This window comes from Melanotaenia boesemani, chromosome 18 (assembly GCF_017639745.1).
Source record: "Melanotaenia boesemani isolate fMelBoe1 chromosome 18, fMelBoe1.pri, whole genome shotgun sequence".
Lineage (NCBI taxonomy): Eukaryota > Metazoa > Chordata > Actinopteri > Atheriniformes > Melanotaeniidae > Melanotaenia > Melanotaenia boesemani.
This window is the reverse complement of record NC_055699.1, coordinates 24586353-24613849: the sequence shown is the minus strand read 5'-3', so window position 1 is coordinate 24613849 and position 27497 is coordinate 24586353. Positions and strand designations below refer to the sequence as shown.

Here is a 27497-nt window from a genome sequence, read left to right as displayed (position 1 = left end):
CATGAGCTACCGGGAGCGTGACGATGTGGTGGTCAGTCAGTGTGACCAGGACGTAGACAGTCTTTTGTCTGTGGACAATAAAAAGTCTCCTAGAAATGTGGACTTTTGTCACAAGTTGAAATACCGCAAATGTTGAAAGTCATGAGGAAGCCGAGCCATTAGCATGGTCATCGCAGCGGCTTGTGTTTGTGGGTTTAATGAGGTTTATTGAGATATTTTCACTTGTTTAAAAAAGTCTTGACAAGCTGAATTTTCTTCCTTTGTTTCTTAGACAATTTATTATTTTAAGCAAAATTTACTCTTTTAAATTTTTGATTTAGATATAAAAAAAACTATAAAATGATTATAAAATAATAATAATGGTAGAATATATTTATTAGTCTATAATAAATATTGAATAATAAATATATTCTACATTTGTTACTATTCTATAATAATTTTTGTATTTTAATTTCTTGTTTTTGAAAAAGGAAGGAATCAGGACCAGATTACACTTTATATATATATGTATATGCTGGATGATCTGCACAAAGAATCAGTTCACCCTTTAATGAAATATATATCATCCTGTCCCAACTGTTCTCTCACCAATGTGCAATGTATAGCACCACTGTAATATGCTGGGTATACCGGGTTTGTTAACTTTACACACAGATTTGCCCCAGAAGACACATGCTCACTTGTTCTTTTTATAGCTTCCACATGGAGGAGTGCATTCCAGTGGGTCAGCAGAAAAAAATGAAGCAATGAACGATCGTCCACAGACAGCCACATGCACACCCTCTGATGACGACATGTATGCATCCCACTACGACCTCACTGATGCATCATCCCAGTAATTAATAATCACATGCAAAGACTTTGATTTAAATGTTGATTATATGGCTCACTTGACAGATTTTTTACACCTCTGTGGAGCCTTAACAATCAAATAATAAATGATAAGAGGTGGTCATTCTGCTATTATTTACTCAAGGAATGGAACTAGTACCATCTCCTGCCTAGAGAGAACTATTTCTCTTTACCCTGTACACCTTAGATTCCAGTGTTACAATGAGCTGTTTTTACCTTAAAAAATACTCAGATGAATCTTCTGTTATTTTCACCTGTGGTGAGAGACAGTTTGTTAACAATTACTACAACATCAGACAGCTTCTTCAGGGTTGCTTTTTTTTTTTTTCAAAGTTTTTTTCTTTCTTTCTTTCTTTCTTTCTTTCTTTCTTTCTTTCTCTCTTTCTTTCTTTCTTTCTTTCTTTCTTTTCGATGGGACTTTAACAGGGTTTCCAACAGGATTTTTTGAAACTGTGGGGCAGGATTTGCACCCATAGGTTTGGGTACTGGCCGGATAGCAGTAGATGTGTCAGCTACAGACGTGGACAAAATTGTTGGTACCCTTTGGTTAATGAAAGACAAACTCACAATGGTCACAGAAATAACTTGAATCTGACAAAAGTATTAATTAATAAAAATTCTTTGAAAATGAATCAATGAAAGTCCGGCATTGCCTTTAAAACCATGCTTCAACAGAATTATTAAAAAAAAAAACTCATGAAACATGCCTGGACAAAAGTAATGTAAAAAACGTAGCACATAAACGGAGAAGAATGGTGGTGTGGTGTATGGTACACTGCAGTATGCCAAGCTCCACCCGTTTAGGTCAGATTTGTGAGACTGGGACCCCAACTGAAGGGTCCCAAAAAAGCAGGAAAGGTTGGACATTCTGGGACCCTTCCCTTTTTTTTATTTTCTTTTATTTTTTGCTTGTGAAAATGCAGAGAGAAAAAAAAAAGAAATGTGTACTGACTGTGACCTGTAGGCGGAAACAAGGTTTTTGGCTGCTGATTTGTGGATGAACCCTCTGTTGGATGCTTCTCCCTCTAATGACTCTAATACTAGTCGTGCTAAACTGGTGATACCTGGCAGAGGTTGAACTGGTCCACATTTTTATCTAATGTCAGCAGCACCACAAAGTTCAGTCTCATTAACTATCCAACCAAACCCAGAACAATTAGACTGTGTAAAAGTGGAAATAATGAAAGTGTATCATTGCAAAGGAGGCCAGCTTTTCTTTTCTACACTCATGCAATACTTCCATTACATCACTTGTTTATTTGAGTGTTAGTCTGGGCTTTGTAGCACAACTGGGTTACTTTGATCCACCTCTAACCCAGATTCCAACAGTTGAAAATAGAGGAAAGAAAGGGGGTCAGAAAGGCCAGTAGCTGAGCTGAATGGAAATGGGAGAAGCAAAGACAGCAAAAGGAGGTTGAAATGAGCCATAGGCAAGCGTAATGACTGACTGGCTACCTTTACTTTTCTGGACCTGTGGTTTCTCTTCCCAGTCATTAGGTTTCTTTGGCCTCCAAGGCCGGACATAACCTCTGTGTTGGTGTGTATATAAGAGAGAAAGAGAGGCAGGAAGGAGCTACTGCCTGGATTTGGGGTGGATGAGCGTAACTGACATTATTCCTTTATGACAAGTTGGCAACAAGATCTTTGGAAGGAGGATCCTGTCCACTGAATCCACTGAAACATCAACCTTTTTCACAGTTTTGGATAAGCATTGATGAGGATTTTGCGGCATCTTAATGAGATTTTGCTCTGCTGGCTGTGAACTTGGATGAAGTTTCTTTTCTCATCATCCAGGTGCTTCCAGTTCAGTGAATGTGCATGTTTCCAAATCACAACATAAGTTAGCTAACTCTTTTTTCCCACTGATAGTTGTGACTCATCATGCTCAGGAGCACCAGCAGAAAAATAAAGAAGCTGTTTTTTTTGTTTGTTTTGTTTTGTTTTTCTTGGAGGTGACTAATGTCAGTTTGTTAGTAATGTGGTTATGGAGAGAAAGAAAAAAACTCTTGCATTGCATGTAATTTTAAGTAGCGTGTTGGACAAATTATAAGCAGAAAATTTCTAGTTGGATTGAAATAAGCAATTTTAAAGAATTCATTGTGCCCCATGAATTGAGGGAAAAGTTGCGCTTTTTAACAGTTTAACAGGCAATATTACATTTTGTGATTTCAGTCTTTTCTGAGAACCAGTTATTTGACTCAAAACCTTCAAAACACAGCTGGTACTTCAGTCATTGCATCCGTGTCTGTTAGGGATGAATGTCTCAAGCAAAATTACCAACTGAAATCTTTGAGTTATTTGTCCTTTCTACGAATATTTCTCTGGCAGGTGCTTGGTGTTAGCTAACACCATGCTGCTAGCTAACACCATACTACTAGCATTGTCATGTGCAGATGCAGTTATTTTCCAATTAGTTCCCAGTAGCCTACTCTGTAACCATGGAAAGCACAGTTATCAGCATTTGCTCTGGCATGACTTTGGTCTCCAGAACAACTCTGTGTATTTTCTAGCTGAGTATGTAATGATTGTAGATACGACTATAAATCTGTGGTAAGAGACACTTGCTAACCTAATGGCACCTCTGCTGTTTTGTGCTGATGGTTTTTCTTGATGGGACTGTTAACTCAGGCTTTGTCGTTATTTCACACATCTCATACTTACTTCATCTGGTGACAAAGCTAGCTATTGATTGCCGATTTGTAAATGGATCTTTTATTGGATCTTTTCCACTCAGATGACATAGTCATGACAGAAGTATGATGCTAGCTTTACCTGACTGAGGACCGGCTTTGGACAACCCTGGTCTCTGGTCACAAAGGTCATTGTTGCATTTTATTGGCACTTTGTATGCATAATTTTAGGCCAGGAAATCACTTAGTTTGGATCACAAATATTAGGCCACAGAGAGATTGTTACTTCCAATACTTGTAAGTTTCCTTCCCTTTGTCGCATGTCAGACACATGAACTAAATGCAGCTAAATTGCTGCTTTCTGCTCCCTGTAACATGTACTGTGCTATTTGCTCTAGTGAGTGAACCTCTACATACAGTGCAATGACACAATTTATAAAGGATCCTATTGGACGTTTTCTGCAGCATGTTCTCTAAACACAATAACTAAGTTGGTATTTAATGGAGAGCATGCATGCTGACTATACTCAGCAATCATATTAAACTTTATACCGGTTGAGCTTTTGTTTTCTATAGAAATTTTAAAATATCTTAAAATAAAAAAAAAGTATAATTCTGAACATTTTTACCAGGATGGACTAATTTCTTTCTAAAATGCTTTTATTAGCATGTACCCATATCCTGTTAAAAAGCATGAAGGACTCCGGTGGTACATTCTCAGCCTTATCGACACACAGAGCTTTACGCAGCTAATTTGCATATCCCTCTCATCAATAATTCCATTCAAGTCAACAAAATGCTGTTTTAAGTGGCCTCTTATGGACAAGGGAACGGTTTGAGAGAAGTGGAGGGGCTGTTTTTCTGTAGCGCTGACACTCTTTGAGGTTCACAGAGCTGGTTGGGCCTCAACATCTCTTGTTATGCAAATGAAGGAGCGGATGCATAATGATTTCCTCCTGTAACTGTTGGTTACCCCAGAAATATGAAGGGCACACTGTCTTTTTCCCACTTTCATAGATAGAAAAACTAGAACTATTTTCATTCTCTTTGGACCAAACTCTAGCATCTGTGGAGGTCTGATTTTACTTTGTATAAGTTGTTGTGTTTTTCAATTTAGTACTTGATTACTGTAAAAATGTCCAGAAGCAGTGTTAATAAAAGTGCATAGATGACTGAGAATGATTAGTTATGTGAGCATTATGTAACTTTTTTTTTAAATGAATAAAACCTTTCTCAAGTATCTGACAAAAAATGTTTGCACTTACTTATTCACTGCACACAAAATGCCAGCCAAACTGTTAAATGTGACACAGTTCATGTTAAACAAACTTCAGTGATGCTTCAGTGAAGCGACATGATGGTCTACTGGTTCACTGTGAGGTGAGGGGCTACAACATTATTTTAGTCCTGGTCTTTTCCATTTTTAAGGTGTTCAACTATTGTTCAACGTAGATCACATTTAGAATAAATGATGCTGCTATCTTACAGAGCAGCAGCTTAATTACAGTAGACTGAACATTTTATCTTTAAACATCATATTTTTGGATTTTCTGCTGTAACTGTAAATAAAACACATAATTAAACCAGAAAACGTTTCTGTAGCTGAATGATAAGTGGCACAGAAAAACATTTTTGCTCATGTGCTACTGTTTGAATGTGTTTTGCTTGGTTCTTAGACCAAAGCAGTGGTTCTCCTCCTCTGTAATCCTGACAGGCAACTGGCAGCCTGGACAAAAGACAGCTGTTTATTTCAAGCCCACTAGAAAGAGTGAAGCTTGTCAGAGAATAGTCTGAGTCAGTGCTGTGGCTCACTGGAGTCTGCTAGATTCATGGAAGCAAAGCTTTAAAAACATCAGCTCTAAGTTTTTACTCAGGGACTTCCCATTTCTCCCTGTCATTCAACAAAACTGACTTTCTGACATTTTGTTCACATTATGTGTTATTGTATTTTCACTCTTGGTATTAAAGAGATCCCACTGCTTCGCAAACAAGAAAGATAATGCTATATAATATTTTAAAAAGTGAAGGAATTTTCAAGCTGTAATTAAAGCCAAGTGAGAGTTACATTCACGATTCCAAATGAGTTGAGACGGTGTGTAAAATGCAAATAAAACCAGAATGCAGTGATTTCCAGATCTCATCAACCCATATTTTATTTCCAGTAGAAGATAAACAACATATCAGATGTTGAAACTGAGACATTTTACCATTTGATGGAAAATATTAACTGATTGTGAATCTGATGGCAGCAGCACGTCTGTAAAAAGTAGTTTCAGGGTGATTCTAGTGATTCTATGGCTTCTTCTTTGCATGATAGAACTTTAACCTGCATTAGTGGATTTCAGGATAAACTGTGTTCACAGACAGTGATTTCCAGTAGAGAATTATGTCTGCTTTAAATGCAGCGCTGCCTGAGGACCCCAAGATAACTAGCATCTAGTTGGGATCTTAAGTCGTGTCCCACAGAGATTCCTCCTGATTCTAGAGTCGGCCACATATGCAGGGCTGATGTTTCGAAGGGTGGCACGAATGCTGCCAAATTTACTGCAAACAACAGTATAAAGCTTTTGTGGCAGCGGTGCTACTACCATAATGTGTGTATATAGGCGCAAAGTAGCATTTCTCAGCTTTCAGAATCCGGTAAAATTACATCGATAGCGGCATAAACGGTCGAAGAGTTAGGGCATTTCAAAGAATTTCTGTAAATTTCTGTTGAAGCTTAAAGGGTTAAAGAAAAAGTACAATGAGCCACAGGAACAACAAACACTGGCAGATACTTTTTGAAAACACAAAAAATTTGTAAAAAAAAAAAAAGCCAGAAAGCCACCACCATAACAGACGAAGTTTTAAAGTTCATCGTCCTGGATGACCAGCTCCTGTCCATCATGGAAAATATTCACTGTAAGTCCAAAACCAAGATTATTTAATAGATATTCTTTGATTTGAGTTTATCTACTCAATAATTTTAGAAATGTCTGTGACAATCTTTGTTTTCATGTGTTAATTGATGTTTTAGAGTTTAACCTAAGCTAGGCTATTGAATAATACTATATAGTAAATGCAGTTTATTCAAATTATAAATTTAATAGCCCTCTTAATAAAATAACACAGGTATAGGATTTGTACTCAGTATCGGCAGATACCTGAACCCCACATATCGGACAGAAAAAAAAAACCCATACCTGACTCTGAATCTTTTAAAATTATACACTGTAGATGGTGAGATCTTAAAGGTCTTTATAATTTTTTAGGGATATTCTAAAATTTTTCCACAATTTGTAAGTCAAATGAAGGATCTCACAACCATGAATATAGCAGGGTATGGGAAATGTTGAATGTTCCCTCACCATCCATTCTCTTGAGCTTTGATGTATTAGAAATGAGATAAACTCCAGAGTATTCCCGCTTCTGTCAACTGTGCATGTATTTGTAAAGATCTAGATCGCAGCCCGTCGCCCCATCAACGCGGCTTCAGCCCACCCCTCGACAAGAATGTGACTGCTTCACCTCTACACACTAATTTACTGATGACTTGTTTACAAAGCTACAGGGACTGAGGAAGGGCTGCTAACAACATCCATGTCCTACATTTTGACAGTGTTTGTCAGATAGAGAAGGCAAAAGAGAAAAGGAAGCATGGAAATCATCAAATCGCAGCTATAACCACAGCCTGCTTCCGATAGATTCACCAGAGATCTGAAAAACGTCCCCCTCCATGTCCTTGCTTTATTCATTCCTGTTGATCAAAAAGGTCTTTGACAGGAACCGCATTCTTATTTGCTGTTTTTACATTTTTATTGCTTCATCCTTTACTGCCATATGATAAACAGAAGGTGAAGGTGCAGACTGTTTCAGATTGGGGGAGGGAGGTTCACATTCAAGTTAAAGGATGGTTTCAGGGGCCAGATGTTCCTTTATTTATTCATCATTTAAGCTGGTAAAACACGTGTAGTATAGATTTTGATAAATTTAGAAAAATCAGGCTATGTATGGACTGCTAATTATATCTAAATGCATAAGAAATTGGCTGATGTTGGCCCCTGCTGGCTCATTCTACCTTCTAACTAATCGGCATTTGATCAAAAGCATAATTTCTGAAGCTCTTGCACTGTTAGCCTTTTGTCCAATGTTGATTTGATTGATTTTATTTGCTTCTGAATGCTGAACTTGCTGTCAGAGAATAGTCTGAGTCAGTGCTGAACATCATTTAGCATCAACAATGCCAATTTAAGGCTTCACATGTTGCTCTTGCAACCACTCAAGGTGTTGTCTGTTCCCAACTTAATTACTGTAATTCTTTGTGCTTATGTATCAGTCAAAACGCCCTCTGTCACCTACAGTTTATTCAAAACTCTGCAGAAAAAGTCATTACTGGTTTGAAACAGAATGAGCATGTCACCCCTGTGGTTGTTTACCTGGCTTCCTCTTAGGTTTTGTATTCATTTCTAAATGGCCCCAAAATCCATTTCAGACTTTTTGACCTGGTGTGTTTCCTCTGGACCACTGAGATCATCAGATACAGGCCTTCCAGTTATCCCCAGATCACGGTTTATGACAAAGGGAGATCAGGCTTTTTCCATCAAGACCTCAACCATGGAACTCAGACACACATTTCTGATACTTTTAAATCCTCTAAAATGTTCCTTTTTTAGGGGGACTTTGGTTATCTCTGATTAATACATCTGAATCCTTTCCCAATTATCCTTTTTTTAAAATTATTTGGAATCCTCAGATAAAAAAGTTATTGAAGTACAGGTTTTATGCATTAAAACAGTTAAGTGTTGACAATGAGTAAGTACTGTATGGATTAGTTAAAAAGTTTGTTAAAAAAAAGAAAGCCATCTACAAAAAATGATCAAGTTCATAAAATGATGGAAAATTAAATATTTCCCACTGAATAATAGCACTACATTTCCTATGCTCCTCTGTGTAACAGTGATCGAGCCTCACTTTTACTTCCTGTTAGCTACTCCCTGATGGTGTAAATGTTGTACGGCTTCATTGTGCATAGCTGACCCTGAATTGATTACCATCCATAGGAGTGGCACAATCAGCTGATGACTGCCGCTGATCAGGCACGACGGGCATAGAGAGACCTACTCATTGATGCAACGGTCAGGTGTTTTTGATGCAGGCTTTTTACAGGGATGTTGATGGATCAGGAGTTGTTTGCCGTCTACAGTGCTGCCTCTTTTTATGTCTCTTTCTGTGACTGTGCACTGTTATCATCTCGTCCACCGTGGCCATGATCTATTGTCTAAAACTGGTAATGAAACTCAAAAGTACTCTGAACTCTGCACTGCCCTCTGGTGGATGTATTGCCTAATGATTACGCCAACTTAAAGCACCCACACGACTACGTGGGCAGCATTTGACAATGTCGAAATGAAATGAAAATGGATGTACATATTTACGTGCATAAAGGGAACATAAATGAGACTTAACTTAGCACTTTTAATCAGCTGTTCTCCCCATCTCTCCTCACTTGAGCCTCAGACGTAAGAAGATCTTTGATTGCTGATCCAGGAGCTGTTGTATTACCACACATTTCCATCAACTCTTTATACAATTACCAGCTCATGTGAAGGTAAAGGCAGGACTTTTAGTTTGTCCTTGAGCTTATGGTGTGTCATAGTACAACCACGAAAAAACAGCAATTACTTGGCCAATAAAGCAGTTATCAGCTGAAATTTGGGTCCAAATTCAATTTGTGTAATGGCCACTGTACTACCGCGACATCTAATCCACAGCCTGGACCACAGTCACTCTACTGTTTCTTTACAGTGGCTCAGTCTTTGTTTGGAAATTCCCACTTTTGTAATGTCTCTTGACAATATTAACAATATTACTTCCTGTGTGGTTGGTTCAGGTTGTTTTCACATGTGCAATTTGAGACCAAACATTGTGTTGCTACTGAGGGGTAATTCAGGTGTAAATGTTTGCCCTGAATCTCTCACTGTGACTGTATGGCAGTGCTTCCTGTTCTCTCTGTGCTTGCAGAAGTTTTATCTGGGTTCTCTGGTTTCCTCCCACAGTCCTAATTCTAAATGAAAATAAAGGAGAGTGTGTTTGATTGTTTGTTCTGTTCCTTTAATGGACTGGCTACCTGTTCAGGGTGACCCGCACATCTTACCTCATGGCATCTGGGAAATGCTCCATCACCCCTGCAGCCCTGAGTAGGATTAAGACTTTTAGAAAAGAGGTGGATGGATATTAATGGATATATTGGATGCAACCTCACTGCATTGTGATGCTGTCATCATGAGATGTGTTTAGTATTGGTAATTTAACCAGACTGCCTCTGAGTGAGCTCATGTTTTATGACTTACATGATTTTCATATTGTAAGTTTTTAGCAGATTAGCTGGCCTGAGTCGCAAAATTTCCACTTCCATTTGCTTCTAGTACCAAGTTGGACCCCTTTTTTTCTTGGTGTGATAAATTAAACAAGGTGATGGAAATTTTCCTTTTTTTAATCCATACTGACATGACAGCATCACACAGTTGCTGCAGGTTTGTCGGCTGCATCCATGATGAGAATCTCCTGTTCCACCACATCCCAAAGCTGCTCTACTGGACTGAGATCTGGTGACTGTGGAGGCCGTTGGTGTCCAGTGAACTCATCGTCATGTTCTAGAAAGCAGGTGCAGATGATCTGAGCTTTGTGACATGGTGCATTATCCTGCTGGAAGTAGCATCAGAAGACCCTACACTGTGGTCATAAAGGGATGGACATGGTCAGCAACAAAACTCATATAGGCTGTGGTGGTTAAACCAGGCCACATTGGTACAAAGGGGCCAAAGTGGGCCAAGAAAATATCCCCCCACACCATTACACCAGCAGCAGCCTGAAGAGTCGATCCAAGGCAAAATGGAACCATTTTCATATGGTAGCATACACAAATGCCAACTTTACCAAACCAAAAAAAGCAAAGGTAAACATTTGCTACTGTGGTGTTAAATAAGTGAATGACTTCTTTTTCCATTACTAGAAAGTCATTTACAGTAAATAGAAATTCACAATGAGTGAAATATTTCCACCGCACGCTTCACTGTTCCACTGCAGCAGGAACTCGACCCCGATCTGGAACCTCTTACATTAATTGCAGCTGAAGAATTAACCCAATTCCTTAGTGCACAAAAATGTTAAGTAAGCCCTAAAGCTCAGAGCCATAGATTTCCCCACCGGCTGTAGCACAGTAATAAGAGCAATGGATCTATTATGTCCCTGTGATGTATAAGAGTTCAGTTAGAGTTAACCTTCAATCAAGGAAAACACTGAAAAAGCTAAATAGACTAACTGTTAGATAACTCCTGATGCCATCACATAAAATGACTCTGCAGACCTGAACTCTTCTTCTGTCAAAACATTCCCAAAATTTACTCAGACAAAAACAGCCTCACCTCACCTGTGCCATAGCAGAGCCGGAGAATCATCCTGTGGTGGCTTGTCTTGTGCAGCACAAGCAGGCGGAACAAAACTTTCTTTTTCTTCTTAGAAGTGCAGGCCAAATTTTTTTTTCCTTACTGCAGCCTGAACTCTTACAGTCTAACCACACAAGAAAAGCCAATGAAAGAAAGTGTAGGCAGAGGAGGAGGGTGGAGGAAGGAAGGGAGTCTAGAAACTGTAAGCTGTTTGTAAAACCAGGCAAGAGTTTTAACTGAGGCACATGGTGATGCATTACAAACAGATTATTATTCTATAAGAAACACACAGAAACTTTTCTCAGCTTTACACAAGTTCATGTTTTATAAATAAAAAATGACCATCCTTCCAGCCACAGGTCCAAGCTCTCTGCACAGTCACTGTTTTAAATCTTTATTTAGTTCTGACTCATTTCCAATAACAGTTTTGGACAACAGATAAAATCTAATATTATCTTGTTCATACCACTTAAATTTTGTCCAGTAGCTATTTAGGGCTCCTTGAACTCCCCAGCCATCATTCCTGCTCTTAGTAAGTCCCAGACCTAGTGGTACCAGGGTCATTACTACTGCAGTAGTACCAGTGTCATTGCTACAGCAGTAATACCAGGGTCATTACTACAGCAGTAGTACCAGGATCATTACTGCCGCGGTAGTACCAGGGTCATTACTACTGCGGTAGTACCAGGATCATTAATACAGCTTCATAAAAAGGGTGATGGAGAATCTCAGTACTCATCATGTTATGTTCAGATAAAGGTTTCCAGCGTGTAACACACCTCCGTCTCTCCTCCTTCACTCGTTTATTGAACATCTCATGTGATGTCGCTGCTGCTGATTTGAAAATATCTGAAATTTTCCGACACATGCTGCCTCCCCCTAAACCGTCTTCCCTCTTTCATCTTTTTATTTGGAGTCCATTTCTCCACCACGTTCCTCCACATCTCAGCTGTTCCACCGTCACGCGCTTCGCTCGTGTTGATCAATAAATTAAATATAAACCATAAATTTGCCTATTCACCATCATTAGTGACAAGTGACGAGCACAAATGATTTTGTCTGTGCAGAGGTGCCAATGCCAGGCTGGCCAATCAGCCACAGCGATGTAATGCACATGTTTTTTTTTTGTTTGTTTGTTTTTTGACAAGCAGACCAGTCAGGCCACTTAGGGTGCTTCTCCCATGAGCCAGTCCGGGCCTGTGGTCACTCAGAACCACTGAGACCGAGGTGATTGTTCAGGCTGTCGCCGGCTACATTTTTCTCTAGTTCAGTCTTTAAAAACTTGAGTAACTTTATATCGTAAAGCTGCAACATCAAAAACAAAAGCCAGCAATCCTTTAAAAGCCTCTGTAGTTACACAGCAGATACAACCTACACCAGAAGTTACTGCAGGGCTTCCATACAAGACGACTATGTCACAAACCTGAGTGTAATGATGACCCCACCAAAGTCCATGACCATGGAGGAAAAGATTATAAACCACAACTGAGCTGGTTCGGGACTTTTACCCGGATGCTTTATAAGAACCTGCAATGACCAGTAATGAATAGTCCATTTATCTGAGCTACCATTCCACGAGAGGTACAACAAAACTCAGAGCAAGGCTTCAGAGAACATAGCTGGACAGAGTCTGTAATGTGCAGCCCACAACCTGAAAAAATCCCTCTCCTGACAATGTACAGATACAGAATTTAACTCGCACACAGTGCAGACATCATGTCAGAACTCTGATCAATACTGAGCATCAACCCAGTGTTTTTTATGAGGGGCCGTTTGAGACATTATTCAGAATTAACCTCTCACAGACACATTTAAGTCATTCACACAGTATACTGAAACCTTTCATACATTATACTGAAATGCTCTCACATACAATACTGAAACGACCCCTCATAGTTTTTACTGCTCTTTTCTTATTTGAGTTTCTCTACATTTACATCATAAATATGTGTCACACTTTTGCGTGAAAAGCTGAATGCAAGTTTTTATATGGGGGAACTGTGTTTCTACTAATTTATAGAGATGGTAGTAGTTTAGTTTAGTTTAGTTTAGTTTAAATGGTTGAATGTTATAACAAATCATCAAGTTCTTAAAAAAAGAAAAGAAGAAAGAAAACATTCTTACCTGGAGAGAAGCAGACCTGCATTTGAGTTTCTGAGGAGATAAAAAAAATACATGAATGAATGAATGGATGAAAAGATCAGCAGACATTTATAATAGTAATACTATAATTGATGAGTGCTGCATGTGGAGCAAACTTAGTTCACCTGTAATTATTATTATCATTATTAACTCATGTGACATTATTTCAGTAATTTCAGTAAGTAACAAAAACAAAAACAGGGAACTTATGGTTAAAAAAATATTAAATTTATAAAATATAATATAACATGACATGACATTTATTATTACATGTATCATTAGCTTCATTAAAAACCTGCCCAAATCCAGCCAAGCAGTCAGCTGAGCCAACTTTCCCAACCTCCGCTCGGTGTTGGAAACATTCCTCACAGATTTTGCTCCATTTTTTTTCAATCTGTCACATGATGCAATAAACTGTTTCTTCAAACCAAACGGGTAGCTTTATTATTCTAGAGGATAAAAGGAGGTTAAAAGAAATGACTCAGTTTGATCAAGCTTTTCCATTCAAACATAAAAACCTTAAAAGATGTCTCACTAAAGACAAGGGCATGCTGGATGTTGAGAGACGCCCATAAATTACAGATGGTTGATCAGGTTTGTTGGCTATGGTGCGATCATGCAAAAACCTGCAGCTGCTGAACAGAAATCAGCCTGCAGGCAGATTGAAGACATGACTTTACTTGTCTCAGCAGTCAGCACTGCAAAGACAAGAACAGTTGTGAAGGGTAAGCATTTGTCAGTTAGGGATGTGACTTTCTTTCTGTTATGCTCTTTTCTAATTAAGCTCTAAAGCTGCATTTTCAGGTTATTAATCGGTGTGTTTTGTACGTCAATGTATAATCAGCCAATCGAAAGGCAGCAACTCATTGAGATGTGGTGAAGACGACTTGCTGAAGTTCAAACTGAGCATCAGAATGAGGAAGAAAGGAGACTTAAGTGACTCTGAATGTGTCACGGTTGCTGGTCTGAGTGTTTACTGGGATTTTCCACACAACCATCTCTAGGGTTTACAGGGAATTATGGTTTAACCACCACAGCGTGCCTGAGTATTGTTGCTGACCATGTCCATCCCTTTATGACCACAGTGTAGCATCTTCTGATGGCTATTTCAAGCAGGATAATCCACCATGTCACAAAGCTCAGATCATCTCCACCTGCTTTCTAGAACATGACAATGAGTTCACTGGACTCCAACGGCCTCCACAGTCACCAGATCTCAGTCCAGTAGAGCAGCTTTGGGATGTGGTGGAACAGGAGATTCTCATCATGGATGCAGCCAACAAACCTGCAGCAAATGTGTGATGCTGTCATGTCAATATGGAGATAACCTCTGAGGAAGGTTTCTTACACCTGGTTCCATCTATCACACCAAGAACGAAGGCAGTTCTGGTGGAAAAAAGGGTCCAACCTGCCAACCTGGTACTGTGTGCGTATCTGGAAAATGAAATAATTCATGGACTCAAGTTTTCTATTTTTTCAAATCACCTCTGTCTTCTTATATTTTAAGAACTTGTTTCTCAATCAATCAACAGTAAGAAAATAATCAATGTAAGGAGCGAGTAGTAAACACTGATCACCAACAAAGATGTATAACCACAAATTTGTAATGTAATTTTAACCTGCTGAGTTATTAAAGGGAAGCACTAAATGCTTTACTGGTGGAAAACTAGCTCAACATCCAAATATCTGGATGTTTGGTCATGTTCTTTTTTTGTCCTTTTCTCCACAAGACCAACCCAGATTCTAAAAAAGTAGCAGAACAAGTCACATCCAGCTTTATAACCAGTAGTTGTACATTATACACACAGTTAGTTCATTTCTCCCTGCAATCTAGTCTCCTCTCTGTAGCTGGTGTGTAAAGATGAAGCTCATCTGAACAGTAATGACCTTCTGTGTGAGAGCAGTTATCGTTCAGACTTTAACCTCATTTCCACACAGACACACAGCAGTTTGTAATGAGCAGCTACAAGATGTCTAAGGAAGTGGTAACCCAAAAACACCAGCATCATAAAAGCTCAGCGATGCTGATGGGAAGGAAAAGCCAACCAAAAAAAAGTATAGTGGATACTGGTTAGGCCTGGTAAAATAGTTAAAGAATGACAAACTACCAACTTACACACCTTCAACCTTCACTTCAGAGGATACAGCGATAAAAAGAGGGAGATGGATGACAACAGATCATGTGACTAACTTATTGTTCTCAGGAGACGCTCCGGCTTTCAACCACAGGAGTTCATCCATGAAACTTTAGTAACTGTAAATATCTCACCATGACCTGTAACATCAGCTCAGACGCATCAGGTTACAAAAACGGCACCAAAAACATTCAGAACAATCGTTTGGATTTGAAAACAGCTTCTTTGTCTGCGACACTTCCAGATTTCAACGCTCTGTCCCATACCATGGCAGAAAAAATAAAACGCTGGACTTGTTTTTATGCAGATTTGCAATTCAGACCAACATGTTCTCACCTCCACCTAAACACTGGTTGTTCAGCAACAACAATGACCATGAGGACTGTACGTTAGTGCTCACAGGAAGTTAAAAAAAACTGAAAGAGAGCAAGGCAGGAGACTGAAGCAACATGGAGTCACTTTTATATAAAAGAAAAAAAAAAAGAAATCCAACTCCACTGAGTGCCTCCTAAGAGATTTACAGAAATTCAACATGCCTGTGTGAAAATAAGTGAGCCAAGAAGAGTCTCTAACAACTGTCAATCACAGCCACTTCAGTCGTCATGGTTACCAGCCTGCATACATAACAGCTTCATCTGCATGGGAGGGGAGGCTTTCCCAACCAAGAGGGATTCAAGTTTTATTTCTACTAAACTTTATTTTCAATAATAAAAGTGAATTAATGCTTAAACAGTTAAGAACTTGTTTCCAAGCCCTTCTAGATGAAAAGCTGAATTTGCTTGTTTTATAAGCAGTTTCTCGGTTTAATTAGATTTTATTGGAATCTTAGTGAGTCCTCATTCTTAGAAGCTTAGTCTATAATTAGCCTTCTACTGATTTAATATTCTGGACTTTTGGACTGACTGGACAAATCTCAGACCAGATCGTCCTCATTTTGGAGAACAGATGATTAAATGAATCAATAGTAAAGATAATTGTTAGTTCCAGGCCTAGATGAGTCTGTGTCTGAGTCAAAGTGATGCCAGGCAGGCAGAGACCCCAGCACTGAGAAACCTCCAGCATCCAGCTGTATGAATGGATGCAACAAAAGGCCGAGGGGCCCAAAGAGGCAGCTGGGTCTATGATGATCCCGGATTTAAATGCTGAGCCCATATCTGCTTCATCAGGTTGCTGACATCATCATCATCATTACAACGAATATAATAGAAAGATTCAAACTAATAGATGCGAGTTAATGAAGAGTAACTGTTGCTCCTGATGGGTCAAATAGAAATAAAATTAAAAAGTTAGTAGAAACTCTCACCTGGTACCATCTGAGCAGAGTCCAGCAGATCAGGTAAGCCGCCAGGCTGAACTTGGCGGTCCGGTATCTGTCCGTTAAACCGGACTGATCGGACTCATCAGCGCGCGGGTCGTCTGTGCGGGTCCCCGCCGCAGACTCTCTGATCCCCGAGTTATCCATGCAGACCCGGTTCCGGAGGTTATATGATCCACAAAGGTCCCCTGATCGCCTCGCGATGTCCCAACCGGGACTTCTGGTGGATCACTGCCTGGTCTCGAGAGGTTTCACCCGAACATCAGGTCCTGGTCCTACTTTGGTTTCTGAACTTTAATGACACCAGCTGAGCTTCACACCTCCTCGCGCTGGTGAGTGCGCGCTCAGAGAGGACTTCCTGGATGAACGCGTTTTTGTTTTTTGTTTTTTTCCTTCTTCTTTAATCAGGGGATCAACAACTCGCGTTCAAGTCCAACAAACTTTTCTGTTCACCCATCAGCTTCATCAACGTTGCCTTACAGCGCCTCCTGCTGGCGCAACTATGTTCCTGCTCGTGTGGGATCAGAACACAACGTGAACACTGACGGGTTCTTTTCTTTAATCATTCCACTTTCACGTCACTTCAGCACCATCAAACTACATTTTCCAGAATGAATGAATTTGGGAAACATGAGCAACACACACGTTTCAGCTCCAGCATCACAATCTTGGTGAAAGGCAGATGTTTTAGATCACAAACTAATTCAAGAAGAGCCAAAGCAACAGATAGAGTCAATATTGAAAAATAATAAAGACACATAAAGCTGAAACAAAGTAGGCAGAATAAAACAACTCTGCGTCACTAGTTCTGTAACACTACTGATCAAACGTACTGAAACATGCTAACAACGTCACATTACCTACAACTAATTTTCCTACAATACAAAACTGTTCTTTCCATAATGATCTGTAACTTTAAGTGGTGCATTATCAATAAAAGCACACATAAGATAAATAAAGTCACAACTTCAGTTGATTTCAACTCGATGCAGATCTTCTAAAGTGATGTACACCACCTGAAACACACATACAGCAAAGATAACACAATCCTCTCTGAGTAGCCTTACAGGCTTATACAGCAACTTTTTAAACTAGCATTTGGTCACATCTATTAATTCATCAGATACTGTTAGAAAATAAACAAATGACACTGCAACTTTAGTTTTAGGCTTTTCTTCACATGAGTCCTGTACAGGAGGCAGCATGAAATACGTGCAGTACAGAAGATGTTTGCAGACACCAGGAAGCAGCAATGCTAACATGTAGCATAGCAACATGACAGGATATTCCTGACATATTTACCTGCGTAACACCTCTATTAAAACATCTGGAAAACCGATCAGCTTCACTTTTTATCTTCTACTGTAACACAGGTCCTCATCAGATATTATTTTACTCATTTCTAGGATTTCTATACTAATTCCTAGGACTTCTTTATTAATTTCTAGATTAATTAGGCTGCTATCCTCTGGTTTCAACTGAGAGTCATGTAGGGTTTGTAGGAGATTTCTACTGTGTTCCAGGTGAATTTACTCTGACACAGTAACATATCCTGATTCTGACACTTCTGTAGTAATCTCACCTGTCTCAGCTTTCTGTAGAGACCAAGACTGAACATACAGCCCTTGTAGTTTGTGAAGATGTACGTAATTGCAGAAAAAGAGGCAGTGTTAAGAGGAGGTTAAACCAATTAACCTGAAGCTGGAGATAAACCTGATCCAAATTGTGTGTGTGTGATTCCACATAAAGCACAATAAGAAGCTCACCTGATCGTGGCAGGGGTTCGGGTGGTCACAGATGTCCTTTGGGAATGCAGCGCGCATCAACATTTTCACTTCCTCGGGGTAAACGTAGGTGGGCTGATGAAGACTCCCCTCCTTCACACCAACCCTCTGGAACATCTGGAATACAAGTGAGAGGTGGATGAAGTTTGTCATGATGACTGGGTAGCTGTAACAACACAAGACTAGTTTTTGGAAATTCAGTTAGAATTTCTTCCATCCATCCATAGAAGCTCTCTTTGCACCTGAAATAAATCCTTTCTTGTTGTCTTGGAAACCCACACACACACCATCACAGGTCTGCACTTTGAAACAAGCGTCCTGTCACTGCTCTGTGGTTAAAACCTCTATATCAGATAAAGATTATAGCTTAAATACAGACCAGCTTCCTCTGCAGAAGCCGGTAGGCTCTCTTGCGACGGGCATGGTCACTCCTGAGGCGTTGGGCAGCGCTGAGCAAAGCTGCCATCCACAAAGGAAGTCTAAATAAAAACAAGTTACATGTGATGCATGAATGACTTCAACTGTAAAAACTACAATTTTAGTCTATTTTAATTAATTTTTTATTGTAAACTATAATTAAAATTTTCCTAAGATTGGGACGATTACCTGACATGGTTAGTTATTTAGTTATATTAGTTATATTACTATTATATTATTAGTTATCATTTTATGACGCTAAGGGAGGAACTTTCATGGATATTTTTGTTCCCTTTCTTCTTTTCTTCCTGTAACACACCTCAAAGGAAATGAGGTTTTGTCTGAAGGAGTGAAAGCAAACTGGTGCACAGGAAAAGTGTTTGTACACGACAAGTCTCAACATGAACATGGCTGCAGCTGTAATTATTTAAGCTCAACTATCTTGTTCTCATTGGACCAGCTGTGAAACTGAATGAAAACATGGATACATACATTATCCTGCTGGAAGCAGCATCAGAAGATGCTCCACTGTGGTCATAAAGCAACAATACTCAGGTAGGCTGTGGTGGTTAAACCAGGCCATGTTGGTACTAAGGGGCCCAAAGTGGGCCAAGAAAATATCCCCCACACCATTACACCAGCAGCAGCCTGAAGCATTGATTCAAGGCAGGATGGATCCATGTTTTTATGATGTTTCCAGCAAAATCTGAGCCTAGCATCTGAATGTGGAACTGAAATGGAGACTCATCAGACCAGCAACGTTTCTCCATCTTCTATTGTCCAGTGTTGGTGAGTGTGTGTGAATTGTAGCCTCAGTTTCCTGTTCTTAACTGACAGGAGGCACCCGGTGTGTCATCTGCTGCATTCCAGACAACTGCTGCTCACTGGATATTTTTTCTTCTTCAGACCATTCTGTGGCAACACTAGAGATGGTTGTGTGGGAAAATCCCGCAACCACGTTTAAAGTCACTTAAATCTCCTTTCTTCCTCATTCTGATGCTCGGTTTGAACTTCAGCAAGTCGTCTTCACCACGTCGACATGACTAGATGGGCTGAGTTGCTGCCACGTGATTGGCTGATTAAATATTTGTGTTAACAAGCAACTGAACAGGTGGAGCTGATGAAGTGTCCGGTGAGTGTATGTTAGAATGGAACTGCTGTAGATTTTAACTTGGTGATTTTCATTTCTGCAGAGAGAGTAATAAAGAAATTGCCTGATGCTCTTAGAGTGAAATATTTCCTGAGGTTCCTGTAGAAAAGATCAGCTTGACATTCCTGAATCAATTCAGCCCAACTTTTTATCTTTTGAAACCAGGGAGAATATTCAGTTATCTCATAAAGTTGAATAAGTTTGCTTAAATGTATACATTTTATTAGGTAGACTTGAGATCTAGAGAAAGCTGAAGGACTTATTAGACTTACCCAAATGACTGGCAGAGATCTACGTATACGTCCATGAGGAGGCTGGTAGCCGGCAGCAAAGTCTGGAAACTGAAAACACACACAACTTCCCAGTATGCAGCATTAGGGCTGTTTTTCCACTTCACTCCATCCTCGTTCTAGAAAAGCTTTAGAAAAATGTTCTAAGAAGTCTGAACCTAAAGGTATTAGTTTTCATTCACTGTAATCTCTGACCACACACAAACGTGCTACACAGATTAAATGTTCACTACTTTCTACAACATTATCAGACTCTTCACCAGTCTAATTTACTGGTTTCAGATGTCTCATATCTTCCATAAACAACCTGGTCCTCCACAGTACAGCAGACTCCATTCATGCTCCACTGTCCACTGACAGCAACGGGGTGGAGAATCACACACTTTAAGATCCTGGGTGTGGCTGTGATGGAGAGCCTGTCCTAAGGCATCAACATCACCTCGGCTGTAGGAGAGGAAACTGAAGACAGATAAAATCCCTCATGGTGGGATCTTTATCACTGTGCTACTGGTCGCATGTTGACCTACAGTTTCTCTGTGTGGTTCTGCAGGACTCCAGATGGTGGCGACAACAACTGGGAAAATCATGAGGACCAGTCTCCTGGAGATCAGCACCATGTACAGAGCCTGCTGTCTGCAACAAGTGAAGAAAATCCTGTGTGATCAGCATCACCCAACATATCACTTGTGCCACCTGGGACCCCCTGGGAAAAGATACACATCCATCTGCACCAGAACCACCAGACTGGTCCCTAGTCTGCCACCCAGCCATCATCACACACCACACTAAACCCCTGCAATAACTGCGGAATAAACTTCTCATTGCTGCAGCTTTGGAACAACATCCCAGACATCCCATTCTATCTTTCCATCTGATTCTTACTCTGTTTTGCACACAGAAGATAAAACTCAAATACTGCACTTAAATGAGGAATGAGTCGATATAACAACCGTGCCTGCAGAGGGTATTGTTGCTCTGGTTTTTGCTGTGCCAATAGCACACAGTATATATTCTTTATACAACCCAGATTCCAAAAAGTTGGAACACTGTGTTGTAGAAAATATTAGCTCATATTTAACTGTTTCAACCTTGTTCCCCTGCATACAGAGATTCCTCTTGATTCTCTGAATCTTTTGATATGATACAGTGTTGATGGTGGGATCTTCAAGGTCTTCACAATTGTATGTTGAGGAACATTTTTCTGAAATTGTTCCACAATTTTCAGACCCGTTTGTCTCAAGTTGGTGAATTTTCCATGAACTGGCAGAAGTTCTCAGTTTCACCATCTGATATACTGTTAGTTTTGTTGGAAATAAAATATGAGTTGATTAAATTTACAAATCATTGCATTTTGTTTTTATTTACATTTTCACAAGATGTCCCAAACATTTTGTGTTATTGGTGTTTGATTTGAGCTGCCATTTTTAAGCACATAATTTAGTCTATTAAGTTTCTGACAATCTCTTCTTATTTTTAACTGAGTCCTTGTATCAATAAAGTCTGGAATTGAACTAAGTTGAATTGAGTTCTTTCGAGTTTTTGCACAACTCAGCATTGTAAACAACACACTGAACACCTGCAAGCTGCAGACTTTGGTTTTGGTCTTTCTTCATGTTTTCAGTATCTCCTGATTCTGATCCTGCAGCCTGAAGGTGGCTTGTTTCACGTGCACGGAGAGCTCGTTTTATTGCATGTGGTGGGTTTATTTTCACAGCATCCATCATCGGGATCAACTCCAAGCATTTTACCTGCTAAATTGACTGTAAATAAGACTGAATCACTTACTTTTGTAGTATCTTACAATTTAGCTACAGCTGAAAGATGAAACTTAACTCATTAGACGCCACTAAGATTTCTCAAAAAAACGCTTCTTCGCCCTGATGAGCTGATTTTTCTCTCTTAAAGATTTTTTCGGTGAGTAATTATAAGAATATAAGCGACAATAAACCCATAAAGTGAGTTAGCACGGCTCAGACCACATGACGGATTCAGCTTACCTTGAACGCGTCCTGCAGCGTTTAGGTGATTGACTGATGCGTTCACGGCCACCTCCAACTTTACTGTACTCAAGATTAAACTTCAAAATTACTCTTTTCTGTTCATGATTAGGTGATATACACCCCGCGCCATTTCGAAACACGTTCGAAAACAAAGGTGAGATGGGAGGAAAGAGCAAAGCGTTTCCTTTAAATAGTACAAATACACCTAGCTGTTCTGTTCCCATGACAACTAAATCAAGTTATCTGTAAGGAAAAGAATATTAATTCAATTTAGATTTTTGCCAACTCACAACAAAATCATCTCAAAGTACTTTTATAGACACAGTCCAATTTAATCCAGTTAATCGTAGTCTGATTATAAAACGCCAATAAACCCATAATATGATCCACATTTCTAATAACTATTCAGCTAATTCATAAACATTATAACCTAAAATAACCAAGGGATTGGATCAAATCTTCTCTTTGATTCAATCCTCCATCCTGAGCTGAATAAGGACACGGTGGAGAGGAAAATCAGAAGCAGAACCAGGAAGGAAAACCTCCATTAAGACCTGTGGAAGATGCTGTTAGTATTATAAACCTTGTTTTCCAGGTCCAGCTCACCTCTGACCAACAGAAGCAAACCCAGATCACATGTCCAGTTACAACCAGATGGTGACTTTACTGATGTACCAAACCAAAAACAGCTGCAAGTCCAAAAGTTTTCCAAAAATCCAAGTCATAATAGAAAACAAGTAGAAATAATATATTCATTCCAGCAATGAAGAGAAAAACTAAAACTATGTGAAGTCTATGAAAATGGGGAGGATGTGGAGACGTGGTGTGTAAATAATTAAGCAGATATAAAGCAGGTTGTTGCAAATATGACTGCACATTAGAGCATGGATAAGAACAGTTTGTGGAACAGGCTGATTATACAGAAAAGTATGGAAAGAAAAATATTTATGAGGGTTGGAAAATAAACTGGGTATGTATTAAACAATGAAACTACAGTACACATGCATATACTTTTTATAGTATATACTATACTTTGTGTACATGAATGTGTACGTGTGCATGTGATTCTGGCTTTTTTTATAGACAAATGTCAGGTGAATAATAATAATTAAAAAGTTAAAGAGAGTAATGAAATATGCTGAAAGAGATCTTTAAAACAAACGAAAGCAGCGTGTTGGGAGGCAAACGGTGACCTTCAGCACACAGCTGTCTGATGAGTGTTTAGTTGTTTTTGTTGCTTTCAGGTGGAGCTCTGCTCTTCTCAGCTGGTTTGACTTGTCTCCAGAAAACCACTCCATTAGCGTCGCCTCCTCCTCTACCATGTTTAAAGTCCATTTTTTCTTCTTACTTTTACATGAGCTGTTTCTTCTGGGTGATTCTGGGTGATACTTTTAGATGATTTAGACACACACTAGGTTGTTTTTATCCAAAATGACTGAGCAGATTCAAAAACACCAAACAAAACAAACTCAGCCTTGCTGAGCCTCCTGTGTATTCAACAAAAAATTAATTGGAGATGGTTTTGAAGCCATTACATTAGTTTTCATTACATTAGAAACATCAGTTTATTCTATTTGATCAAAAAAGTCAAATAACACCAATAATCTGCACAATTTGCACATTTCACCACATCGTCATTAAAATCTGGCTGTATTCCAGGGATTTACAAGCATTTGTGTCTACTTTTCTATCGATAAGCCAAATAAAACAAGACAAGCAACAAATTGTGAAAGCGTTTAGTTTCATCCCAGCTCAGGAAGCAACACGCTGTAGATCTGGTCTAACCTCGACCAGACAGAAGTCAGCCCACACGTTTAATCCAAAGACTTCATTTTATTAAATCTATGTAGGTGACAGATGTCCGTCACACATATTTCAAGCAGCTGCATCCTGAGTGAAAAACAGACTTTATAACACTTTACCAAACAATACAGGCACATCTTGTCCTCACAATAAAACCATTCTCAGTCAAGACATGACTAAAAGAAACTACCCTTCTATCTACAGCGCTGTGTCTTGCCTCTCAGTGATGTCTCATTTCATTTCATGCATAACCACTTCCACACAAGCAGCGTCTGAGCGAGCGGCTCTCCAGCAGCCTGTCTTTATCTTCCCGGGCCTGCTGGTCCACGCCGTGTCTTCTGACTGCGTTCCTCTCTAGTAAGGTTTGCCTCCCAGTGCATTGAGCATCTCCAGCCTCTCTGCAGCCGTGGGCATGTCAGGTTTCACACCGTCTCTTCTCCTCTGCACCATTATGTTGTGCTGCAAGGAAAAAGAAGTTTCATATACATTTTTTTAATCATTCACGGTGTTCATTTGTTTAAACCTGTCCGTCTGTTCTCCATGTTTTGGTTAGTTTTTCTAAGTTAAAATAGTTGAACATCTGCTGTAAGGTACAGTGTTGTCACCTCCAGCTGGGCTCAGTGGCTGTACATTTAAATCCAAAATACAGCGTCAGAAACGGATGTTAAAGAGTTTTAATGACATATGAAGGGCTAAAATAAAAAGATCTTACTGGTTGCATGGTGGAGGGAGTTTTTGGATGTGAGACAGAAAGGTGAAAGCTATAAATAGGGATGAACGCAACGCAACACCTCTAGCTTCTCATGTTCAACTAAGGTCAGTGTATTAACTGCATGAACACTTCACCTTTATTTAAAAGTTATGCATTTTCATTTGCCTCATTTAATTAAATTTAGTCAATTTTGTCATGAAAAACTCTGTTCTATATCTTTTTACATTAATGAGAGTGATGAGAGGAATCAAAATCAAAAGCTGGTTCATTCATGTTGTGGGTTACTGGGATGATTTTAATTTCTTTGGTAAGAAAAACATGCGACATGTCACATATTTGTACTGTCTGTGCTACTGTGACCGTCACATTAATGAAGCATCATTCAGCTGAGATTTAGACCGGTAAGGATTCCAGTCATGTTGCATTAATCTGGTCTTTAATGTGCAGCTGCACTCAAAAACCAGTGGGTGTCGCTACTGCTGCATCCAACCTGAGCATACCTGTTGCTTTCCTACCAGCAATCACAGCAAGAGGAATCTTGGAGGCTGGAATAATTAGACTCACCCAATATTTCCTACAGTTCTTATATTTCTGGAAAAAGCCTGAACACATGTTCCTATCGTAGTTATAGGTGTCCAAACACTTCTGGGAGGCGTCGCTTTCCTGTAAAACAGAAGCAGTTAGAATCACACAACAGAGGCGTTTGACACGATGCAGCGTGTAAAAGGTGCTGAACTCACATCGATGCATGGATTAATGTCCTGATTGCGAACTTTTCTGGCATTTTTATCCATTTGTATCTATGAAAAGAGAAAAAAAAACAAACAGGTTAAGTTTTTCATGCGTTTTTCTGATCCATAGCATCACTTTTTACCCCAGAAAAGTGTGTTTATTTCAAATCCAATAATAACTACTGCAGCTCAGGTCATTTTAATATTAAAGCCAGTGTCTAATAGTCTATGTTTCACCAGCCACAAGTATATTAAACATAGTTCTGCTTCTTCAACACACTGTCACAAAATGTAGAAGCCAAACTAAAGCAACGCTTTAAGGACATTAAGTTTTGTGGTTTATTATTTTGTTGATAAAAGGAGATAAATTGTAAACATAACTAATGAATCTGTCATATTACTGTACAGCTCAAGAGAATAAATTAAAATGTCTGAAACTATAAGTGTATCATTTCATTTTCATTTCCTTTATTTAACCAGATAAAACCTCATTCAGATAAAAAAAATTCTTTCCCAAGAGTGAACTGGCCGAGAAAGCAGCAAAACCACATTTATAAAGTACCACAAACAAACTGAACAGATACAGCAGCCAGCATGGAGCCAGGCATGGGGTGAGGTCATTTTACACTACTTAACAATAACCAGTCTAAATTCAATCTTTATTACAAGAAAGATCCAAATATTTATTATTATTAGTGTTAATTTCTCTCAGATGAACGCGTTCTGCTTCTGTGTGTTTTCACAAAAAACTAATAAAAACCAGAAAACCTCCAGCCTTTAAATGATTGACTTATAAAAATTCAGACACCTGCAGAACTTGAATGATATTTTCTTGGGTTTAGATAAACGTTCAGCAGAGACTGACATGTACTCCTGTGAGGGTGAAAAGTGCAAATTAAATGATGATTTTTAAAAAAAAAAAAACCTCCAGGAACTATCAAATTAAGGAAAAAAACAGGTTCACTGGCAACCATCAACTCCAACATCCTAATTCCAGCCTGTTCAGTGACCACTGCAACTTTTCCTACATCCAGATTTGAGAAGATATGAAGGTGATTCTTATTCCTAACTTCCTAAATGTCATGTCTGGTATTGCATGCATGTATTTTATGTTTTTAAATTTTAGCAACAAACAATAAATTTTTAAATTAATAAATAATAGCCTCCTCAATTACACAAAAAAGCTGAATAAATCATAACAATAATAATGCTAACTGGAACTGCATTTTAACTAAAGTTCAAATGAAGCTTTAAACTTTAAGTTATTTTTACTTTAACTTGAATTAATTTAACGCCAAATTAAAAGATAGCTCTTCCGCTTTCTAGAGGTATATTCATTTTTAGACACCATACCTATTAATATAACAAAACATGATAATTATTATTTAACTACCAGGTTTCTCAATTGAGTGTGGCTGAGTCCCCCTAACATGTAACCTTCATTTATTTTACCAAACGGGAAATTAAAGGAAAAACAGTTTTTCAGCTGAGTAAAATTAGCAGCATTCAAGGTGAAAACAGCAATAAGGTTAATACCTACCTTTTCTAAATGTCAGCGTCCCCCCAATGTTAAGATAATACTTATGGAAACAAGTTCTATCCACACTAGTGAAGGTTATTCGGTTTTTAAAATGCAACTAATGGCTGGTAAACCTATTGTCTTTTTCCGATAATTTATTCGGTAATGGCATTCACATTTTCAACCTCTGGAATGCTGCGGATATATTCAGAAAAGTTGATCACTTGCTAGGTAAGCTAGCATCTGATGCTAACTGATCATGCTATTAAGGCTAGTAGCTTTCACCTCGTCAACATGCTGAAGAACTCCACTAGGGTTGCTGCACCAGCGCACCAGGAAAATCACCCACACGGTCATCGACAGCTGACAGTAGCATTGGCCAATAGGAACCCCGGAAAACTTAGGATGTAAATTGACAGCCCACTGAGCCAATAGAATTTCTTGTTTGGCACGCTAGTCTTCCTTTCCTTGTAAAATTGTCCATGTCTAGTTTGAACGATTGACAGTATATCTAGCAAGTCCAAAAAATAGGCTTTAATAAAAGAGCCTGTAACTGACACCGAAGCGAAAGTGGCAGCACCTTACACAAATCA

General features: G+C 39.1%; 2 protein-coding genes across 2 annotated transcripts in view; both read right to left on the bottom strand.

Annotated features, from left to right (window-relative positions):
* arhgef4 (Rho guanine nucleotide exchange factor (GEF) 4) overlaps nucleotides 1-16841 on the bottom strand; it is a 104277-nt gene extending 87436 nt beyond the window's left edge. Inside the window, exons 1-2 of the mRNA XM_041967773.1 lie at nucleotides 16487-16841; nucleotides 13031-13060 (exon numbers count right to left, since the gene is read on the bottom strand). Coding sequence (XP_041823707.1) covers nucleotides 13031-13060; nucleotides 16487-16645 — 189 coding nt within the window. The 5' untranslated portion in view covers nucleotides 16646-16841. The remainder of the gene's footprint in view (nucleotides 1-13030; nucleotides 13061-16486) is intronic.
* A 7118-nt stretch (nucleotides 16842-23959) lies between these two features.
* On the bottom strand, nucleotides 23960-27229 carry chchd7 (coiled-coil-helix-coiled-coil-helix domain containing 7). Its single transcript, XM_041967778.1, has 4 exons — nucleotides 26926-27229; nucleotides 25395-25454; nucleotides 25219-25317; nucleotides 23960-24401 (listed from the first exon to the last, which is right to left on the bottom strand). Exons 2-4 carry the CDS (start codon nucleotides 25446-25448, stop codon nucleotides 24297-24299), a joined length of 258 nt encoding a protein of 85 aa, XP_041823712.1. The 5' UTR covers nucleotides 25449-25454; nucleotides 26926-27229; the 3' UTR covers nucleotides 23960-24296.
* Between the last annotated feature and the right edge of the window lie 268 nt (nucleotides 27230-27497).

Excerpts from the sequence above, each read along its gene's own strand:
- chchd7 (XM_041967778.1), bottom strand. The coding sequence starts at position 25,448 with ATGGATAAAAATGCCAGAAAAGTTCGCAATCAGGACATTAATCCATGC. Across the intron at positions 25,318-25,394 it reads ACATTAATCCATGCATCGAT|GAAAGCGACGCCTCCCAGAA; the intron begins GTGAGTTCAGCA and ends TCTGTTTTACAG. Across the intron at positions 24,402-25,218 it reads AGAACTGTAGGAAATATTGG|CACAACATAATGGTGCAGAG; the intron begins GTGAGTCTAATT and ends TTTTCCTTGCAG.